The sequence below is a fragment of the Equus caballus genome, chromosome 28 (genome assembly GCF_041296265.1).
Source record: "Equus caballus isolate H_3958 breed thoroughbred chromosome 28, TB-T2T, whole genome shotgun sequence".
Lineage (NCBI taxonomy): Eukaryota > Metazoa > Chordata > Mammalia > Perissodactyla > Equidae > Equus > Equus caballus.
This window is the reverse complement of record NC_091711.1, coordinates 5,964,864-5,985,088: the sequence shown is the minus strand read 5'-3', so window position 1 is coordinate 5,985,088 and position 20,225 is coordinate 5,964,864. Positions and strand designations below refer to the sequence as shown.

General features: G+C 34.9%; 1 protein-coding gene across 2 annotated transcripts in view; it reads right to left on the bottom strand.

Annotated features, from left to right (window-relative positions):
* Window positions 1-1,699: 1,699 nt before the first annotated feature.
* Window positions 1,700-20,225, bottom strand: part of TBC1D15 (TBC1 domain family member 15) — a 57,384-nt gene continuing 38,858 nt past the window's right edge. The window contains 7 exon segments of one of the 2 annotated variants that reach the window (NM_001309161.1): window positions 1,700-3,831; window positions 4,808-4,894; window positions 5,415-5,531; window positions 7,558-7,655; window positions 8,049-8,148; window positions 11,950-12,050; window positions 18,058-18,174. In NM_001309161.1, coding sequence (NP_001296090.1) covers window positions 3,610-3,831; window positions 4,808-4,894; window positions 5,415-5,531; window positions 7,558-7,655; window positions 8,049-8,148; window positions 11,950-12,050; window positions 18,058-18,174 — 842 coding nt within the window. In that variant the 3' untranslated portion in view covers window positions 1,700-3,609. 2 annotated transcript variants of the gene reach the window in all.

Genomic DNA, 20,225 nt, shown 5'->3' with positions numbered 1-20,225 from the left:
TTGAGTAGGAAAACCATATTTTATAGCTGACCTATCATTCTAACATTCCGACTTTAGGGATTGAACTACATTAAGCAATTATGGGATTTCTGATTCTTGATAGTTTTTAGAGACTTTTGATTATAATCAGTTTTTCTTTACAGTGAGTTCTTAAACAGTGTAATTTCCTAAGGTCTGAACAAGTGCTTTAGATATCCAAAGAGTTACACAAGTTATGTCCAGTATAACTGCCCTAGTCCACCCAACCTTTGCATCTAAGGGCAACACACTGTTTTTCCCCAGGTCAAAAAAAATAGCCTGAAAAATAGGAGTCTACTTACAAAACAATGAGAAAAATATTTGTAATTGGAACAATCCTCAAAAATCTACAACTTAAAATCACTGTAGTATAAGGACCTAGAGGGAGAACAGACTAAATACATTGCATCATTCAAACGGTAGCGTATTCACACTTTAGTACCAGTAGATACAGATGTTTAGAATCAGGTAATGACATTAGATACTGATGGAAACCTTGCAGATTGATTTCAAACTTCATCTTGTTTTGTGTTCACAAGTGACACTGAAAGTTTACCTTCAAAAATAAGATACGGAGGGGGAAATCTATAAAAAATAGGCTAAGATGAATGTCCTCACTTTCCACTCAAAATGGTGACCAGAACTAGGGCAAATCCACCTTAGAAAATCACGGAACTACTTTTTAAAAACTTAGGGACTTGTCTACCTGACCATAAGTGAAAGTGTTAATCCCTGAAACACGACATATAACGGCAGTTCTCTGACCTCAGGGAGGCTCAGGAACCAGCTGGAGGCCTGTGACAACGTGGATTCCTTGACCTCACTTCCAAAGATTCTGATTCTATATGTATGAAGTATAGCTTGGACACGTATTTTGATTGATTAAATAGAGACCAAGGATTGGGAATGAGCACTCTGAAGATATTTTAATTGAAGTTCAGCACATGAAGTCATTAGCATGAGTCCTAAATTATGTTATTATTCTCACATTAAATAATTTATAACAATGGTTCTCAACTTTTGGGGATAATCAGAGAAGGTTTTGAGAAACTATGTGACCTCTTCTCCAAAATATGCATATATGCACACAAGACTTCAAATACAGTAAGAGGTTCACGCACCTACTGAAAACCCCAAGTAGAGAAATCTAAGCTGGAATGATATTACCTTGTTACATAGTTGCACACAAGTCAAATGATGTTCTAGGTTCTTCGATAAACATTTTGCATTACTTTATACAAACTATCTTTAATAATGGCATAATTATATGAATTTTCTGTAAGAATAGTCGGCATCTATAAAAGTCCTTGGAAATGTCAGGTTCAGCAAGAATCACTATCTTATCCCAAAAGGCTGTTTTCCTTACTCAACAAAGCTTTAGACATCACCAAGACTAGAGTTCATAATATATAAAGAGATGAAGAATCCTAGACACATGAAACAATCAAAGTAGAGATGTTCTTCCATGCAAAAATGTTTCCCACTCATATCAGAATTGAAAATACTTTTTACAATTAAATTAGAAATTACTTGAATTTTAACAACTTTAAATATCACTTAATATAGCACATAATATTTTACATGTTATCAGAGTGTGGACAGAGCATCTTGTGAAAACTGAAATAAACAAATCTTTAAAAGGTTAGACTAACGCATTTACCTATTTATCTATTTTAGCAATCTCAATAGCTCACGTTTACATAGTATTTGCTCACTGGATTTTGTGGACTCTGATTATCTAAGACTTTATCTACCACTGCATTATTATCACTCCCATATCAAAAATGTGCTAGATAGAAATTCAATGTTTTAACAAGTAGTTTTAATAAAACTTGATAAAAGTTCAACTTACTAAATGTATTACGATTTTTAAAACTCTGAAATAGATATCACATTACGTAGTATGAAAAAACTCCCCAAAAGTCCCTGTCCAGGAAGAACAAGAAGAACATCAAGATGTTCTAAGTAATTTCCTGAACAGCAGGAAATGAAAGGCTAGAGATGCTGAGTTTTTGATCAGTTTACTTTTTTCCCCCTGAATAGGCTTACTCTTATTAACTGATGAAAGATAACATACATATGATATTAAAAACTAAAATCTAATGGTTCTACTGTCATTATTGTCAGTTAACGTGCAAGTAGGAAAAAAGTTCATTTGGTTCCCTAGCTTTCTGGGGGAAAAAAGTCTATCTACTGGACTGATTTAGAACTGCGTAATTTTTACTTTACATTATTAGCACCAAGTGTGGGCAGCCGCTTTACTGAGTCAGATAATGACATCCTCTAAGGCAACACTGGCTCAACTTCATCCTGAGGAAAATTTTTTTTTAGGTTATAAAAAGGGTCATGTTTCTTCTCATTTTCACAACTCATTCAAATGATTGCTTCAATTACATAAAAACATGAGATGTACTGGGTCCATCTTGGATTTTCTTTCTTATGAAGAACTAGCAGAATATTTTCTAAGTGTAATTTAACTGAAAACGCTACTTCAACTTCAAATTTATTTTAATGATATGTACAGGAGTTAACAAATTACAATTAACACAGAATCAGTTTTGTTAATTCCACGTAACTTTAAATCATGCAACACTGCATGGTAAAAACAACAGCTTTGTTCATATATAAAAAAGTATTATTTTGAGACTCGTGATAGTACACTGAAATTTTTGACATAAGCTTTTTGCAAGGAGTATTTTATGAAAATTTAAAGACCTGATGAATCAGTTAATGCATTATTAGGAAAGATAATAAACATCATTAGTAAAGTGAGGTTACAAGCAGTTAATTTTAAAATTACACCAGGTACAGGGTTGAATGTGGTCTCATGAAATAAACGTGTGGTTAAGAAAATAGTTTTGAAAAAGATCTCATATTGAAGCTATGTATTAACTTTGTGAAATCAGGTTATATAAATCAAGTCAAGTTTATTCAGTTAAAGAAAATATGCTTATCTTTTCTTATACTCATAAATAAGTACGTATATAGTCTTTATATACAAGTGAAGAAAAGTTCAATGTAAAAATATACTGCCAATCCACTTTCTATGGTTGAAATATCTACACATTAAATTGCATTGATGAAAATGTCCAATTTAAATCACATTCAACCAGCATAAATATTTAAGCTGAGTATTGCTGTAAACAATAGAGAAAAACAAACAAGAGAATCTTGTCACTGGACAACAATCTACTTCTCAGCTCAGAATGCTATAGAAAGCCTCAACCTTTAATTTGATCAAATCCAAAACCCACCAAACTTAGAGTAAACAAAGTGAATGTTTTTCAAAGTGCATAATTTCCATCTCATCCACTTGCAATATTTATCCAATTCCAGTTCATCAGCAAGAAAATAATCTGTACTTGGCTATAAAAATACTAAGGAATGTTACTGGGAAAAAAAGGCTATCTGGTAGAAGTAACTACAAAAATAATTAGTTTAAATCTTTGTAAAGCTTTAATGCAAAAACATCAGTACACTTTCTTTCCATAAACCTTAAAGCATGATCAATACCAAGATTTTAAATTTCCACCTTTCAAGTATTTGAAAAAAAGTTGCAACAAAGTGTCTCTTCAAAAATTAAGCAAATGATCATGCAGGTGTTAATCTGCTGACATTTGGGGACATTGGTGTTTGTGTTGGGTTGTCAGCTCTGGCTCCACTGGCAGCAAGTGCTGGCAAGGAGTTACTCTGAAATGCAGATGCAGGACAACTAGTCACGCCAGCATTTTCATCTTCACCAGTGTCTGAATCTGGTGTTGTAACTTCACTGTCCTGAAGCCCAAGGATCTCACAAACTGCTTGTGGCAATTCCTGAATATGAAAAATCAAACACAAAACCATCGTTCACTACAGAGGAAAAGTAATCACAGAATAACACTTCTACTCAAGACGACACCGATTCCAGAATCTGAAGATTTGTTCTAGCAGTCATCGTTATGTACCCTCTCAAATCTTCTTTCTCCACTCCACATGAAATCCTAACCACTTTTTTTCATAAGAGGTTCCCTGATCTTCTATTCCAAATTAGTTACTCTCTACCCCACCCCACCCTCTTACAAACATTGTTTCCTGATATTTAGCATTTATTTCACTCTCCTTATTTACACAGTCTTTCCCCCTCAAAACACAGAGGTTCCTTAAAGGTAAGAAGTTTCTCACTGGCATGTTTGGAACAAAAAGCTATCAAATGAACATCTGTAGAATTGAACCAAAGTTAAGTATTTGGAACCATGAAGAAATGACACAAAGACCAAATAAAAATTCTCATTAAAATACAAAAAACAAAATACATCAAAAGTATAATGATTTGGTTTGAATTCAGATAATACAACAAATTTGCCTTGTTTTTAGAAATAATTGAGAGCGTCACTGATACAAATATAATGATCTAGACTAAATACTATCCATTTAATTGTTTCTGATTAGCATGTCTTTATCTGGGGGTACTACATATCTAACACGAGGTCCTATTCTGTGCTCACTAATTCAATTGTGTAATATATCAACGGTTAAATTCTACAGCCTCTTTAGTTGTTGCAGAAATGTTTTCATTACTTTTGCCATTTTGTCTTATTATTATATGCTTCCTATCTAGCATACTTAATCAACTGTTTTCAATTAAGTGCTGTAAATCTGTAATGGTAAATCAAATGCCAGTCAATGCTTTGTGTCTGCCTTCAACTTGCTAAAACTGCCATTTATTTTATTTCTAAGAAGAAAACTTTTCTTTACCTCAACCCACCAAAAACAAACAAAAAATCTTCTCATTACTTCAAACACTGTATACCTTGCATTTTGCCATCTGTAGAGAAATTGCTTCTGCCTTGCATAGTATACCTTCCACATCAATTTTCATGGACAATTCATTGATATGCTAAAATGAATCAATAAAATAAAATGATAATCCGAACTGAAAGCACTACTATATCCTACTAATTTATTGTCAGTTATATTTCACTGCAGATAAAATCCTTAAAATAAAAATATTCACATAATACAAATAAACAGGAAATTCACTATATCTTTCATTAGATTACTTCAAGTTTTAAAGCTAAAAAATGGCTAATAAGCTTATGCAACATTAAATCCAGCAGCTGTCCCAGGTCTACTATCCCAAAGTTATAAGCAAAACACAATTATTCTTTTAGAAAACTAAACATAAAGGAAATCTGTTGAATTTCCTTTTCTTCCTAATTAACCAGGTAAAAATAACTGGCCAACGCATATTTGTTGAACTGTCATTCTCAGAGAGTCAGCTCTAGTACTAAGTGTTACTGATGACATTTAAGTCACTCAAAGAATTCAATAAAGCTCCAAGGAAACGTTTTGTCTATCAGTACCACCAAACAGAGGAAAGAGCCAAATATTAAAATCTAAATTAAAGGAATAATTACCTTAAGTATTTCATTAAAGCCATAATGCTTTTCCATTATTTGCTGCTTTTCTGATTCCAGAATAGCACAACAGAGAAGAAGATGGAAATTTTTACAAGGTAGCTCAGTCCACATGACCTACAAAAAACAGAACAACTATTTAGTAAACTCTATCAATTCTAAAATATCATCCTCACAGATACAATGCTGAACTCTGAATGACTTCTATGCAAAGCAGAAGTTGCCTAGATGGGGTAGTCCACTGTTTTCCTAGTTAGGAAATGAAGGGTGGGGAAGGGAAGTCTTACCTTTACCTACAAAGTAACTAACATCAAGTTTAACATTATGGGAATATGATGAATTCCAAATGTGGCTCCTTAGGTAACTACAATAAGCACACCACTGAGCCTAACCAACATGATACATGGTATTAATTAAAAGGTCACAACCATGAGCTTAAGTTTAAGGTGTAAGGGTTAGAGGCATTTTCACTATTTTTCTGAACCTTCAGTTTCTCACTTTAAATCATCTTCAGTATCTGGGGGAGGGAAAAAAGATAAATCCTGGGAATAAAAAAAAAATTCAATTATACAGCACATGGAATCAAAAACACCCAGAGATAGCTCTACCTTCTAAACATCATATTAGGTAAGTCAGACTATCCCTGATTGTGAGAAAAACTGAATCGACTACCCAAAATTTATACCCAAACATATGAAACGTTTGATTAATAGCTGCATTTCTGACTAAATATAGGTAATGCTCTCAAATTTAAGGCCTTAATTTCCCTCTGGTTAATGTACCTAACAATGTCTCTTCTGGAGACATAAAAAGACCCACATAAACAATACTATTAAAGTACATCTGAAATATTTGTACTTCTTTCACTAGCAGAAAATCAAGTTGAACAATTTTCAGACTAAATTCAGTTTCTGGAAGTTTAATCACAATGCAATTATCCTCAAAGGTTTCATTAAAATTTCCAATTTATTTGATAAACACAGACTGAGGAGTTATTCTAGCTATGTGGTAACAATATTCTCAATTCATCCTCTAAAAAAGAAGTTGAGATACTAATTTAACAAGATTGATGAACTTTAAAACATGATTCCAGGGCAAGAACATGTGCATTTTACTTCTAATTTCAAACAAAGGAAGTGATCCTCCAGAAAGCAGTGGTCCCTCAATCAGAGCATCACTTTCTCTAAGGTAGCAGAGTCACCAAAAGTATAGGAATCAATTTTCAGGTGCAAAAGCCTCAGATGGCACTGGGGTTCCACTGTGTAAGTATCTATTACTGAAATGGATTCTCTCTCCCATTCTTTCCTTGGGAGAAACTCTGTAATCCTTTATAAAAGAAGACAGCAGCCATTATACCCATATGCTATTTTTAAAGCACATCGATCTGTTAATAATTAACAGATATTTGAGAAGAAAATAATAATTTTCTGTTTTTCATCAAGAGTTGCCCTGGGTGCACAAGGAAGTAAAAGGATATACACCAAAAGCATGATCATGAATATCCTCTAGAGCTGGGGAGAAGGAAATGGGACTTGGAGTTGTGATTAAAAAAGATGTCAGCTATATCTTTCATTTTTTTCCTTGGGAAAAAAGAGAAAACATTAGAAGTAAATATGGCAAAATGTTCACACATGTTATATTCTTGTTATATTATTCTTAGTATTGTTATACTACTCTTAGTATTTTGCTCTAACTTAAATTTCTTTAAAAAAGCAAAAGACAAGCTGGCTCCCTCCCATACCTCAGACTACAAATAATGTGACATCTCAACTGACCGTCCTGTCAAAACTTCCTTGAACTCTATACAATCTACATCAGGATGCAGCTGAGCCTCACAGAAAGTCAAGTCTCCCAGGGAGAGAACACGGGCACAAATGGTCTAGACAACTGCTTCCAGGAAACCGACTGGCTCCAACTCTCAGAAGGATTATGATTTATACAAAAAAGCTCCAAAGACCAGAAGACCAGAAATTCAGTTCAAGATCACTAATTTTTAAGGAGAGACTACAAAACTATCAGAATTTTGGAGCATAATTGCTTTAGAAATTTCAGTTAGGCTATTATAATCCATTTATACTCTATAAAATAAATTTGTTTCTTTCCATAATAAATATTACATTTGTATAATAATTTAAGAACTTACCTCCCATAATCGAAGAATATCTAGAAAACTAAATTCCCTTTTAAATCTGATTAAAAGCCATCTGAAGCAAAAATAAAGGTATCCAGAGTCCTGAGATTCTATACAGAAGAAAAAATGTATATATGGCTTACTCTTATGCTAATTATCTCAGAATACAGTGAACCTATTTCAAACTCAAATTTTTTTTATGCATTGTAGACTACTACAAGTCTTATAAATTTAACTGCCTTCTACTAATTCAAGGAAACAATTCAAATTTGCAGGCTAACTTCTTTAAAAGTAAAACACCTAATAACAACAACAAATAATTTCTTTTATGAATAAACTGTTTCAAAGCAGAATTATACAAAGACAATTTGGTTCCACTCTTATTCCTCAAAGGAACCCAGGCAACGGCGGTAGAATACCTATGTCTTTAAAAGAGTTCTTTACGTTTTTCCTATGTATTACCCTACAATTTGCTGGGTATAGTTTTGATTCACTAAACTTACCTAAGTAACTGCAAAATCCACTGTCCAACAACCGAAGCAAGGTACTTAGCTGAATTAGCTGGGTCTTCATGCCTTGCATTTGCTCTTCAAAATTCTGATGCTTTAAAAGGAAACAAATGTTACCACATAAGTAATATAATAAATAATAAATATTTTACAGTATATATTCACTGATAACTAAACCATGATCTAAGGACAAAAGGTGGACTTATATGCACTGATTATATTAAAAAATCGCAACTATAAGAAGCTAAAGCAACATTAGAAAGGAAAAGAAAGTGAATCCTTGGTCTCAAACTAAGGATTATTTTTTTCCCTCTATTCATTTGACTTAGCTAAAGAAGAATGCAGCTCTAGATTGACTGATATACTTATTTTTCAAAGAGAATAACAGACCCAGTGAAAGGAACACACATTTGGGAAATAAACTTGTATCAAATCATTTCCATTGTTATTTATTCAAATTATTACATGAAATAGAATTAATTTTAGCTTTAATATATATCTTAATTTACAGCATTAACAATTATTTTTCAGATTTGATGACATTAGGGAATCTGTGAAGTCAAAACCATTCTCACGATAATACTAAAACACTATATGCATTTTGCACTTTAAATTTTCCGACAAGTGTAAAGGCCATACATATGATGTGTGATTTCACAATAAACTGAAAACAACAGCAGATGTGAAAATCCAGCTGTGTTCCATTAACCTAGACATTAAAGAAAATGGGAAATGTAAAACAATCCCTCTTCTCAATAAATTTGTTTAGGAGAAGTTACTTTTCATTAAAAAATGTTACTGATGTTAAGATGTAATACGTTTACTCTTATTAGTAAATATTTATGAATTTCTCAGTATTAATTTTTCATATGATAAACATCAATAAATATAACCCACATAAACAGAAGCTCTTGGGGTCCTCAATAATATTTAAGAATGTGAAGGGGTCCTGAGATCATAAAGTTTGAGAATTGCTGTGGTTTACTTGACTTAACCTTCAATGTTGAGGAGATTCCCTACCAACACTTCAGACGAGGGCAGGGTGAGCTGGGAGGGGTAGGGAACCAAAATAAATGCAAGGCTTCTTAGACAATTCTGATCCCTTTAACTCAAGTGCTCCAATCCCTCTATGGTGGCCTATTACCCTAACCCTTGTGAAAAGTCTAAGAACAAGATCCTCTCCTTCACACTTCTTTTCCAGTTTTAGAGGCAATAAAATCCTTTATTAGAAGTATCTTATCAGATTAGAAGTCATTCATTCTTGGTAAAAAGAAAAAAAAATTACAGGCTACTAATTCTCAATAAACTAGTTTCTCTTTAATGATTTAAAAAACTAGTTTAGTAGACTAACACAAGCCTTTGGGATATAGTTTCTTCACATTTACCACATGGACCTGTAGGGGAAAAGCAGAATTAATTCTTTTATTAACAGCATAATTTTTGTTGCGACACAGCCAAAGGTTAGAATTGGCTTGGGTGTACCAACACAGCACAGCCACTGTTACCCACTCTGCTCTAAAAAGAAGCACACCCAAATGATAGAAGCCAACTTCAGAGAAGTAGCTACTCCTGGAGAAGAGGAAATGAGATCAACAATGGCTATATAAAGGTTTCAACTGTATCTGTGAATAAACATGTGTGCATACATATACATATATATGCATATGTACATATGCACATCTGTAAACAAAACGGATGGTGGGTATAAGAAAGTTCATCAGATAACTTTGCAAATATTTCCCTAATAGACCAAGTCTATACCTAGACCTACATTAGATGCGAGTAAATATCAACAAAAGTAAATCTATAGACATTAGGTTCAGCCATCACAAAAGAAATAAAAACTTACATAAAATAAAGCTGTAAAACAAAAAGGAATCCAACAACAGCAGTAGAGACTTAAGGACACCAAAACAAAAGCAATGCAGTGGAAAATAACTGTGCAGATTATTTTTATCACAACATATTCCCCTTTTGTTCACATGTTATGGAAAAAAATGTTAGTAAACAATATATTAAGAGATCTTTTTAGAAAAATCCCCAGACCATCCTCAATGGAAAAGGTAAACACAGAGAATATTTACTGTGAAAAAGACAGAAAAAAGAACTTGAGCTTTCATACACAAAAATGACAAATAGACTGCAAAGTGTGCATTAAAGATGTTCAGAAAGTAGTCTTCACATCTGAGATGCAAATACATGCACATGTATGCATGTATCTATGTATTTGGCATCATAAGCCAATATACTGGAATGTGCCAATATTGCCTCAGTGTTATGAAAACAATTATTTTAAAAAACTAAATGCAGTATGTTCATGTTAGTACTTCTGGAATATCTACATAAGGAGAGGTCTAAACCAAGCACTGGGAAAATATGTGTGTATTCTACAAAAATCTCTTGAACAAAAACCTCACGTCAGGCATTAGGAAAATTTTGGAAGCATACCAGAGAACTAGTTAAACAAAGACATGACCCCTTTATCAAGGATGTACTAGCTCTAGTGAAAAGAGGATAAACAACAAAAACACAAGGAAGGAAGACAACAGTTTTTATACAGTTAGTAAGAGTTGTACAGACCTTTATAACAAATGTCTCAGGTTTCTAGACCACTTGGGAGTAATTGGAACTAAGAAGGCAGGTAAAATCAATCAATCAAACAGGTAAGGAAGACAAACTATGATATTACCAGATTACCGCAATTAATAACCTTTCCAAATAATCCAAAAACATTAATTCATGGTAAAAGACTACATAATTTGAATATTTATTAACTTAATAGTAAAAGAACATTTTGAAATTATCAAATCTTATCAAATATACATTTGGAAAAGACTAGAAGTGAAGATGACTTGGAAGCAGGGATAAGAGACTTCAGGAACTAGATAAAAGTTGGAAAAATTGGACAATTGGACGGGGAAAGAACAAGAGGCAAACAAGAGGGGAAGAATAAAAGTAATCAAAAAGGAGAAGAGTATCACTTCCAAATTTCACATCTGTATCCCAGAAACTCTGAGTTAAACTCAGGGGAAACATTTTACATGATTACATACTCAAAATTCTTATCCCCTTGGAAGCAAGCCATTTCAATATCCAACGTCAAGGCCCAGCATCAAGTTTATTAGCTTTATTTTGACACAGTACAATGACCTATGTAGTCAGGTCTTTGGATTTCCTGTGCCTTTACCTACTCTTAGCCCCTCTGCTTTTTTTTTTTCTTCCTAACAGATTACTTGAAAAGACTGTTCCACTATATTTCCCTGATAATACCCTCTGTACTATTATTCTAGAACTCTGTCTTCAAGATCTATCAACGATAATAGATAAAATGTTCTTTGTAATAATATGTACATGTAAACATAGTTCAACTCTAATAATCACATGCTTCTGAGAAAATAAGAGCGAAGTTCTAAGAGAGTGTCAGCATTACAAATAGTTGAAACACATCTGGAGAAAAGTTAGTTACTATAATAACAAAACCCAAAATGTTCACAAAAGGTAAGGATATTACTCGGCATGACTAAGCTTTATCTCTGAAACAGATGAGATGAACGTTCAACTACTTCACAAGAACTGAATTCATCTATTTCATCAATATTCTATAATGACTCATGGCTCTTGGCTCTTCTACAGAACATAAGAATTTGCTGATATTAAATCCTGATTATTCCTCTTCCACAGGCACTTGCCATCTACTTTCTGTACTAAAAACAATGCAGTACTTTCAAACCTCTTGAAAAGACTATTTAGAAAAGAAACAAATGAACAACATGGAGCAATTTTTTTTAAGTTACTTCTTAATTGGCTAAATATGAACATCAATCTTATATAATAAGATTATACAACTAAAATTTTCTAAATTAGTTTGATTAAAGGAAGGAATCTCTCTTTTTACCATTTGGTCCATGTAGGAGGCAAAGCACCAAAAGGCATCCACTTCGTTTTCCATCACATATAAAAGAGGGGAAAGTAAGTCACTCATTCCTTGCACATACCCTAAAAAGAACAGAAAAAATAATCATGTCTCTAAAAACCTAAGCTTTACGTATCCTGCTGTGCATATCACCACCATTCCACTTAAAATTACATCTTTTCTTTGGTTTCAGAAACTGGTCGATGCTGATATTCACCAAGAAAAGAAAATAAACAAGGAGGAGGAAGTCTAGCAATCAAGTGAGAAAGATGGGTTTAGATTGAGGTGTAAGCAGAAATACAGCTGTTAATATGTGTTTTCATGTAGGTATCACTATCAAGAGTGGGTAATATCTTTAAAAATAAGGTGCAAAAGCATTATGAAAAAGGAGAGAGGTGAACAGAAAACCCAGAGGAACATCAAACTTAAGAGTACATACTCAAAGGAGATCTAAGAGGGAACAGTCAGAGAAGTAAGGGGAAAAAACTCAAGGGAGAAGGGTGTGGTAGAAGTCAAGGGAAGAAAGCTGCAAGGCCAGAGTAGTCAACAGCACCAAACTGCATGAATAAGCCAAATAAAGTAAGAACGCAAAAGGGTCCTACTGCTCTAGCAACCAGATCGCTGGTAATTTAAACAAAAGGAGTCACAACAAAATGATGCACCTCTTTCAAATAGTCGTATCTATGTGCTTCTCTCTTTTCTTTCTTGTTACTCCATATCCAACCAATGCTAACAAATGGGTTTAATCCAATCAGGATTTTGTACCTAAAACTCTCACTTTGACCACCTTTCTCTTGATGCTGTTAAAATTTCTCAGTCATGACACTAATTACAGCCCTTGATCAAGAGAAAAACTGGAAAGTTAAAGAATCAGGCCCCTCACTTAAAAACAAACAAAAAGTCTTGGTTTAGCTTTTCACCTGAACATGTTAAGTCTCGTTTTTTACTTCCATCTCATAAAACCCTCAATTTTCTTAACTGCTTTACAACTAGATTTGAGACTTAAGACACATATTCTTGAATCAAGAAAGGGACAAGAGCTCATACCAAGCCTTTGCACATACATATTATTACTTAACTTTGGTAACTTTTGTACATTTGTTAAGGGTACGTAGAGAATTTTTTCCAGTGAAAGCTTGGGAAGTCTATGGAAAACAGTCTTTCATTTGCAGTTCCAAAGCTTACATTCTTAGTCGCCAAAATCTACATGCACTGAAGCCATTTAAAGAGTATATATCTTAAAGGGGGAGGAGATATTTCTGCTAGAAATCTACATCATTCTTATTTTGGAAGAAAAGTTTAAAAATGAGCCCAGGAAACAAATAAGCCAAAGTCTCCTGAGAAAACTCAGTTTGAATGTATAACAGAGTGAGGCACTCAGATCACCTCAAGATCTCCTTACAAATAAATTTAGGTCTCTCTGCTCTGAGCCTCTCACAATCATCTCCTGCTATGCTGAATCCCTATCAACCTCACTATGTCTACACCATATCCTGCGGAAAGTGGGACTCTACTCACATTAACACAAAAGAACACCAGGGTTCCCAGGGCCAGGCAGCCAATTATCACAGTATCAGACAATGGAGTTACCAAGACATTTGGAGAAACATGCCAGAAATAATGCATGTGACAGGATATCTAAGTGTAAGCATTTCTAGAAATTTATTGGAGGTACTTTTTAAAATAATGCACACTTGTGATGATTAATTTCATACGTCAACTTGAGTGGGCTAAGGGGTGCCCAGATGTCTGGTTTAACATTATTTCTGGGAGTGTCTGTGAAGGTGTTTCTAGAAGAGATCAGCATTTAAATTGGTGAACTGATTAAAGCAGACAGCATTCCCCAAAGTGGATGGGCATTACCCAATACACTGAGGGCCTGAATAGAATAAAAAGATGGAGGAAGGTTGAATTTGCTCTCTGCCTGGCTGCTTGAGCTGGGACATTGATCTTTTCCTGTCCTCAGTGCTCCGGGTTCTCATGCCTTCAGACTCAGAATGGCATCCACACCATCAGCTCTCCTGCTCTCAGGCCTTCCAACTACACTACCAGCTTTCCTGGGTCTCCACTCTGCATGCAGACAGCAGACTGTGGGACCTCTTGTCTCCAGTCACGTGAGCCAATACCATATCTTTTTCTTTTTCACCCTCTCTCTCTCTCTCCCCTTGTGTGTGTGTGTGTGTGTGTAAACAAATAAATATATAATCTTAATGGTTCTGTTTCCCTGGAAAATCTTGATTAATACAACACTGTTAAGAAAAGAATAAGTAGGTTGGAAGGAAGACTAAATTGTTATCAGAATTTTCCCACACGGCACTGATGCAGTAAATACAATGACAAATATATAGACTAAACCAATTAAAGCATGAAGGAAATTCAACAAAGTGCAAAAGAGTACTACTTTCCTGGGGTTGACTGCGCATGGTCTATAACAAATATTTCAAAAGATTTACAAAGCACATTTCCTCTGGGGAAAAAAGCGCTTTATTATAAAGTTATAATAAATAAAAGTTTCTAAGAAGCTAATTTAATCCCTTAAGTCTTCAGCTTTCATATGGGATCACTACCATATTTCTGTGGTAAGTCTCAGCTGAAGCAAGTAGTGAAACGAATACCTGTATTCTGGTTGCTTTTAATTTATTTTATTTTATTCATGACGTTCTTTGGGATATGTCGTGAGTTGTGGGGGTGGAAATAACGTACGAATTCCCTTTAATTAAGGAAAGAGCAAAGCTGTCTGAATTAGCACTCAGTACACTCAGATTCTGCACTAGTGCTGATAACGCACATCTTTATTGGCACTACTACAATTTCTGAGGCAGTTCCCCAAAACTATTTTCATAGCAAATTTGTTTCAGTGGGGAGGCATGAGAACTGAACTCCTTATCATCCTACTGTACACTTTCTTACACTGACAAAAAAACTCATCTACATATAGGTCAATTTTCCAGGTTCACTGAAGCTTATCCCTTAGATTAGCAAATAAAAAAAAATCTTAGGAATTGGAAATTCTTTTTTTCTTTTGGTGAAGAAGAGTGACCTTGAGCTAACATCTGTGCCAATCTTCCTCCACTTCGTATGCGGGATGCTGCCACAGCATGGCTTGATGAGCAGTGTGTGGGTTCCACACCCAGAATCTGAACCCCTGGCTGCTAAAGCAGAGCATGAGAACTTAACCACAACACCACTGGGCTGGCCCCGGAAATCCTTTTTTTTTAAATTAGACACTGTCCTGCCTTCTTACATACAGTATTTTGAGTATAATTTAACCTTCTATTGGTTACTCAGGATCATAATTATAAACATATACTCTAAAAAAGAACTTTCCATAGAAAGATCCTAGGTGTAGCGTCTTCGCACTAACTAAAAATGACTCTTCCTGAAGTTCTTCTGTTTCTGATCATTTCTGTCTCCTTCCTCACTATTAGTGAGACTCTGTTCAGTGCAAATGCACCTATACCTCACCTATGGGCTAAGAAGCCAAACAACTCAAAATGACAGAAGCACCTATAAGAGTAAATTTATAGCCCAGGTTACTTTGCTTTGAGTAAAAGGCAAGAAATTTGGTCCACTACTTTATGAAAACTTCCGTGGCATCTCATAAGGCCAGAGTTCTTAATGGGAATCTTGGCTATGTTTAAGATAACATACATTATTTGATTAGAAAAAATATAGGGTTAATAGAGACAAATGAAGATCCCAATTTATCCAGTTAACTGGTCTGAGACTATGGCCAAAAAAACTAAGCATTCAAAAACTCCTTGTGAGAACATGCATGAATGCCTACCTCAAACTTACCGTCTGAGAGTTTGGGCAATGCCTCATTCCCCAGGATAATGGTCCTATTCTCTATATTGGTAACAGAAGCTAACATGGCAACGGGTCAGGGTGCTGAATATGTAGAGGTAAGAAGGCCAGCCTGAAATAAAGACCTGGGTCTCTACTCCTAGTCCAACATTCTTTACTTGTGTAACCCTGAGTCACTCTCTGAACCAACATAACCTCACTCATAAAGTGGGGATTATTTCTCCGTTTCCTCAAAAGGCTGCTATTAGAATCAAAACCAAAATCAAAACTGAGTACGATAGCACTCTGTAACCTGAAAAGCACTCTACCAATATGTTTTCAATGATCCAATCTGAGGCTCACTATAGGTGTGATAGAACTGGCTACATTTTACATTTTATACAGAAATCTGTGATTTTTTTTTTTTTTTTAGAAGATGGGCATCTGAGCTAACAACTGCTGCCAATCTTCTTTTTTTTTTTCTGCTTTTTCTCCCCAAATCCCCCCAGTACATAGCTGTATATTTTAGTTGTGGGTCCTTCTAGCTGTGGCATGTGGGATGCTGCCTCAACATGGCCTGATGAGCGATGCCATGTCCGTGCCCAGGATCCAAACCAGCGAAACCCTGGGCTGCTGAAGCGGAGCACACGAACTTAACCACTCGGCCACGGGGCCGGCCCCTCTGATTTTTTAACTTAATGTCACCAAAGAGGCTGATGCCTCAAGATGCACAACAGAGTTTACACCTTCCCCTAACTTACGAATAAGAAGCCAAGAAGAATTCACATAGATACAAACAGAAGAAAACATACTCATAATTCAAGGTTCATTTGGGTTTAATATGCCAAATATCCAATTATGTTCTCCAAAAGATACTTCAAGCTCTATTAAAGCAATCTGGGAAACATGTATTTCCACTGTCTTCTACTGAGGAATCACTCACATTGTAGGTAACTCAGAAGTTTTTCATTATTTATACTTACTTAAAGGTTGATACTTAGGCAACTTCTGGTTCTTTAGTGTGGAAATTAGTAAAAGAAATGTTAATTAAATTGGAGTGAGGAAGGCCTCCAGGGGGAGCTCTCATGGCCCATCAGACACGATCAATTACACCAAAAAGGAAGAGACAGATGCCTGCATCTTGGACAGGAAGTACAACTACTTTATTACTAAAGGAGGATTTCTCTCCCTATCTGGAAAGACCCCAGCCAGTGAGAAACTACAGCTCAGCCAATGAGAACCTGCTGCTACCCTGAACTATTACTTTCCCCCAATGGACTTTCATTCAGATCAGCCCCCCCTCCTCCCCCCTTCTCTTTATAAAGGCAGCTCCCCTTCTTTGTCTGTTGGATTTGCCAGTGGTTTACCATAGCACGCACATCCCAAATTGCTGTTGTTCTGGTTATTCCTGAACAAACTCAGTCTGAGGCTTTTCGAGTCAACAAAAGAAACAGCTCAAGTTCTCCTGCCCCTTAAAATATCGGTTTCTTAGGTTTTCTACCCCTTAGTATCCCTTTCCCATGCAATCCTCCATCCCACCTCCAGCCCCAGTCTTTCCAACCCATTCTTGGTAGGAAACAGACTTGCCAAGAAAAGACAGTAAAGTCTCACATGCCCTAGAGAATTATCTGCACTGCTTGTGTGAGATATCAAATAAGTATTTTTCTTCACAAGGGAGAAAGCATATCAAACAGAGGTTCCCAAACTTTCTCACGTTACAGCATCCTTAATGACTCAATTTTCTCCAAGGCATCCCTGGGCTCAGAGAAATAACTAACATTTCCACTTATGAAGTAGTTAGATCCAAACAATTTAATAAGTGTTTATGACCTATGAACTCAGCACCTGTTGGGCACAATACTACTTCTGAAACTTTGGAATCCAACTGGATGTCACCATCCTCGTTTCCCATTTCTCATCTATTTTCACAGAGTACTTCCTTATCATATCTAGGTAAAAAACTCTGCTTTGCAAAGATATAACTTCAACAGAAGGAAGGAGCAATCTAGTGTTAAAATCCTGAACTACTTCGGCTAACAGAACAGTGTCTTACAGAAGTCACTGGATTTCCCTCAAACATTTAAAACACCCCACGTTGCCCCCATGAGTTTGCTGTGGCAACACAGCGCTCCCTAGTGCAGCACTTGGGAGCCACAGCCTTCTAAGTTTCCAGTCCCCTGTGGAACCACCCCATCAAAACTAGGCCACAGAGATAGTACATACATCTGACAGGTTAATAAATTTAAATTCTAAACTAAATATACATAAACCTTCTTTAAATTAAGATATGAGAGGAGAACTTACCTAAATCAAAATCATACATACAGTAGGTCATCAAAATGTCATGAAGCAGAATCAACCCTGGATTATCTTGGCCTTCATAAAACTTGTTGGTTCGATCTGTTCTGTTAACATCTTTTTCTGAGGAGGAAAACCATCACATATTTGAAAATCTTTCAAAAAACAGATTTTTATAATGTTCGTATCTTACAAGTACAGAATTATTTTTCCTGCTATTAATTTTACTCTCCTGTCAAGCTTTTAATTAAAAAATTCATCAAATTCCATTTCAGATATGCAATAAATAACATTTTGGAATATTTTTCAAAAATCAGTCCACCTCCTCATGGGAATATTTTTAAATATTTTCCCATTTCTATCTAAACATAGAAATCTTTTCTCTGAATAGTAGGAAACACTTTCAATTAATTAAAATCAACACTAAGTAATAATTCACATTAGTTAGCAAGAAAAATGCCAGTCATGAATCTATGTGATAGGCAGTATTATCTGAAACCAATAATGAAAAAAACTACTATGTAATCAAGCATAATCAAAGAGATTTGTTTCATTCATATTTGCTTCATTCATTATGAGAAGTATTATCAACTTCTTTGTCATGTTCCATAATCATCTTCAGGACAAATTATTTCCTTATTCTCATGGTAACATAGTATAAGTAACTTATTTTAATTCTGAAAAAATGAAAATCCACATTTTGCTGGAAATGATTTCATGACAATGAAAACATCACCATGAGTGTATCCCAAGCTGTACTTACAATCCAGTTCACAAACACTGATACCTATTAAATGCATCTTGTTGTGAAAGATTTTACAACTAAAAAGGCACGCCCCAAACTTGAATCTCTCAGTAAATTATGAATAATTTTAAAAGCTCAAAATGATTCACTCTATAACCAATTCTGTTTAAAAGTTATAACTGATTTCTCTCCCAATGACCCCATTAAACTGAATAATTTGAAAACATTCTCAATACTTATGAAGAGCTGGGGAGATATTTTACAGCAGAGTACAATCTAACAATAGAAGATGATATGAGTTTAGATTCTGTAAGGGCATTTTTAAAAAGTATGAGAACAATATTCTAGGTTTTTGTTAAAATACACTACATTTGATTTTAATAAAAAGCAAGCATATATCTATAGAAGTGTGGATCAATTTTTCAAACAAATAAGGAAAAGCAATATCAAATGCTATAAATGTAAACTTTCATTTAAAAATGTCAAAATGTTTTTCCTATCATAATAAAGAGGTACATAAGTTATTTTTTATTAACTCAAGCACAATTTACAGTCATAATGCCAATATAGAAAATCTGCCTCAACAGGCATTTTAAACATGGTAAGAATTATTTATACCCTCACGAACTAGCACCTGTATTTCTTTCCTCTTGTATAGATATCTAGTGATGACATGCCAGGCAGAATATGAAAAGAGATCAAAATGTAAAAAATGATATTTTATAAGGGAAGTATTTCGAGAAACTATTTCTAGAAAGAAAATGAGTACGTAGTCTCCCCTTATTCATGGTTTAACTTTCCTTGGTTTCAGTTACTTGTTGTCAACCTCAGTCTGAATATATTAAAAGGAAAATTCCAGAAATAAACAATTCGTAAGTTTTAATCTCACACAGTCGCACTCCATCCTGCCAGAACATGAATCCTCCCTTTGTCCAGCGGATCCACACTGTATAAACTACTCGCCCATTAGCAGCCATCTGGGTGATCAGATCGACTGTCGAGGTACTGCAGTGCCTGTGTTCAAGTCACCCTTATTTTACTTAATAATGGCCCCAAAATGCAAGCGTAGTAACGCTGGCAATTCAGATATGCCAAAGAGAAGCCACAATGTGCTTCCTTTAAGTGAAAAGATGAAAGTTTCTCGACTTAATAGGAAAAAAATCACATGCTGAGCTTGCTAAGATCTATGGTAAGAACAAATCTTCTATCCATGAAATTGTGAAGGCAAAAGAAATTCATGCTAGCTTTGCTATTGCAGCTCAAATATGTATATACATATAGGAAAAAATATTACATATATAGGGTTCGGTACTATCTGTAGGTTCAGGCACCCCTTGGGGGTCTTGGAACTTATCTCTTGCAGACAAGGGGGATGCTACTGTACTTAAGTTAAAAAAAAAAGAACATTCATTAAATCCAACTCTCTATC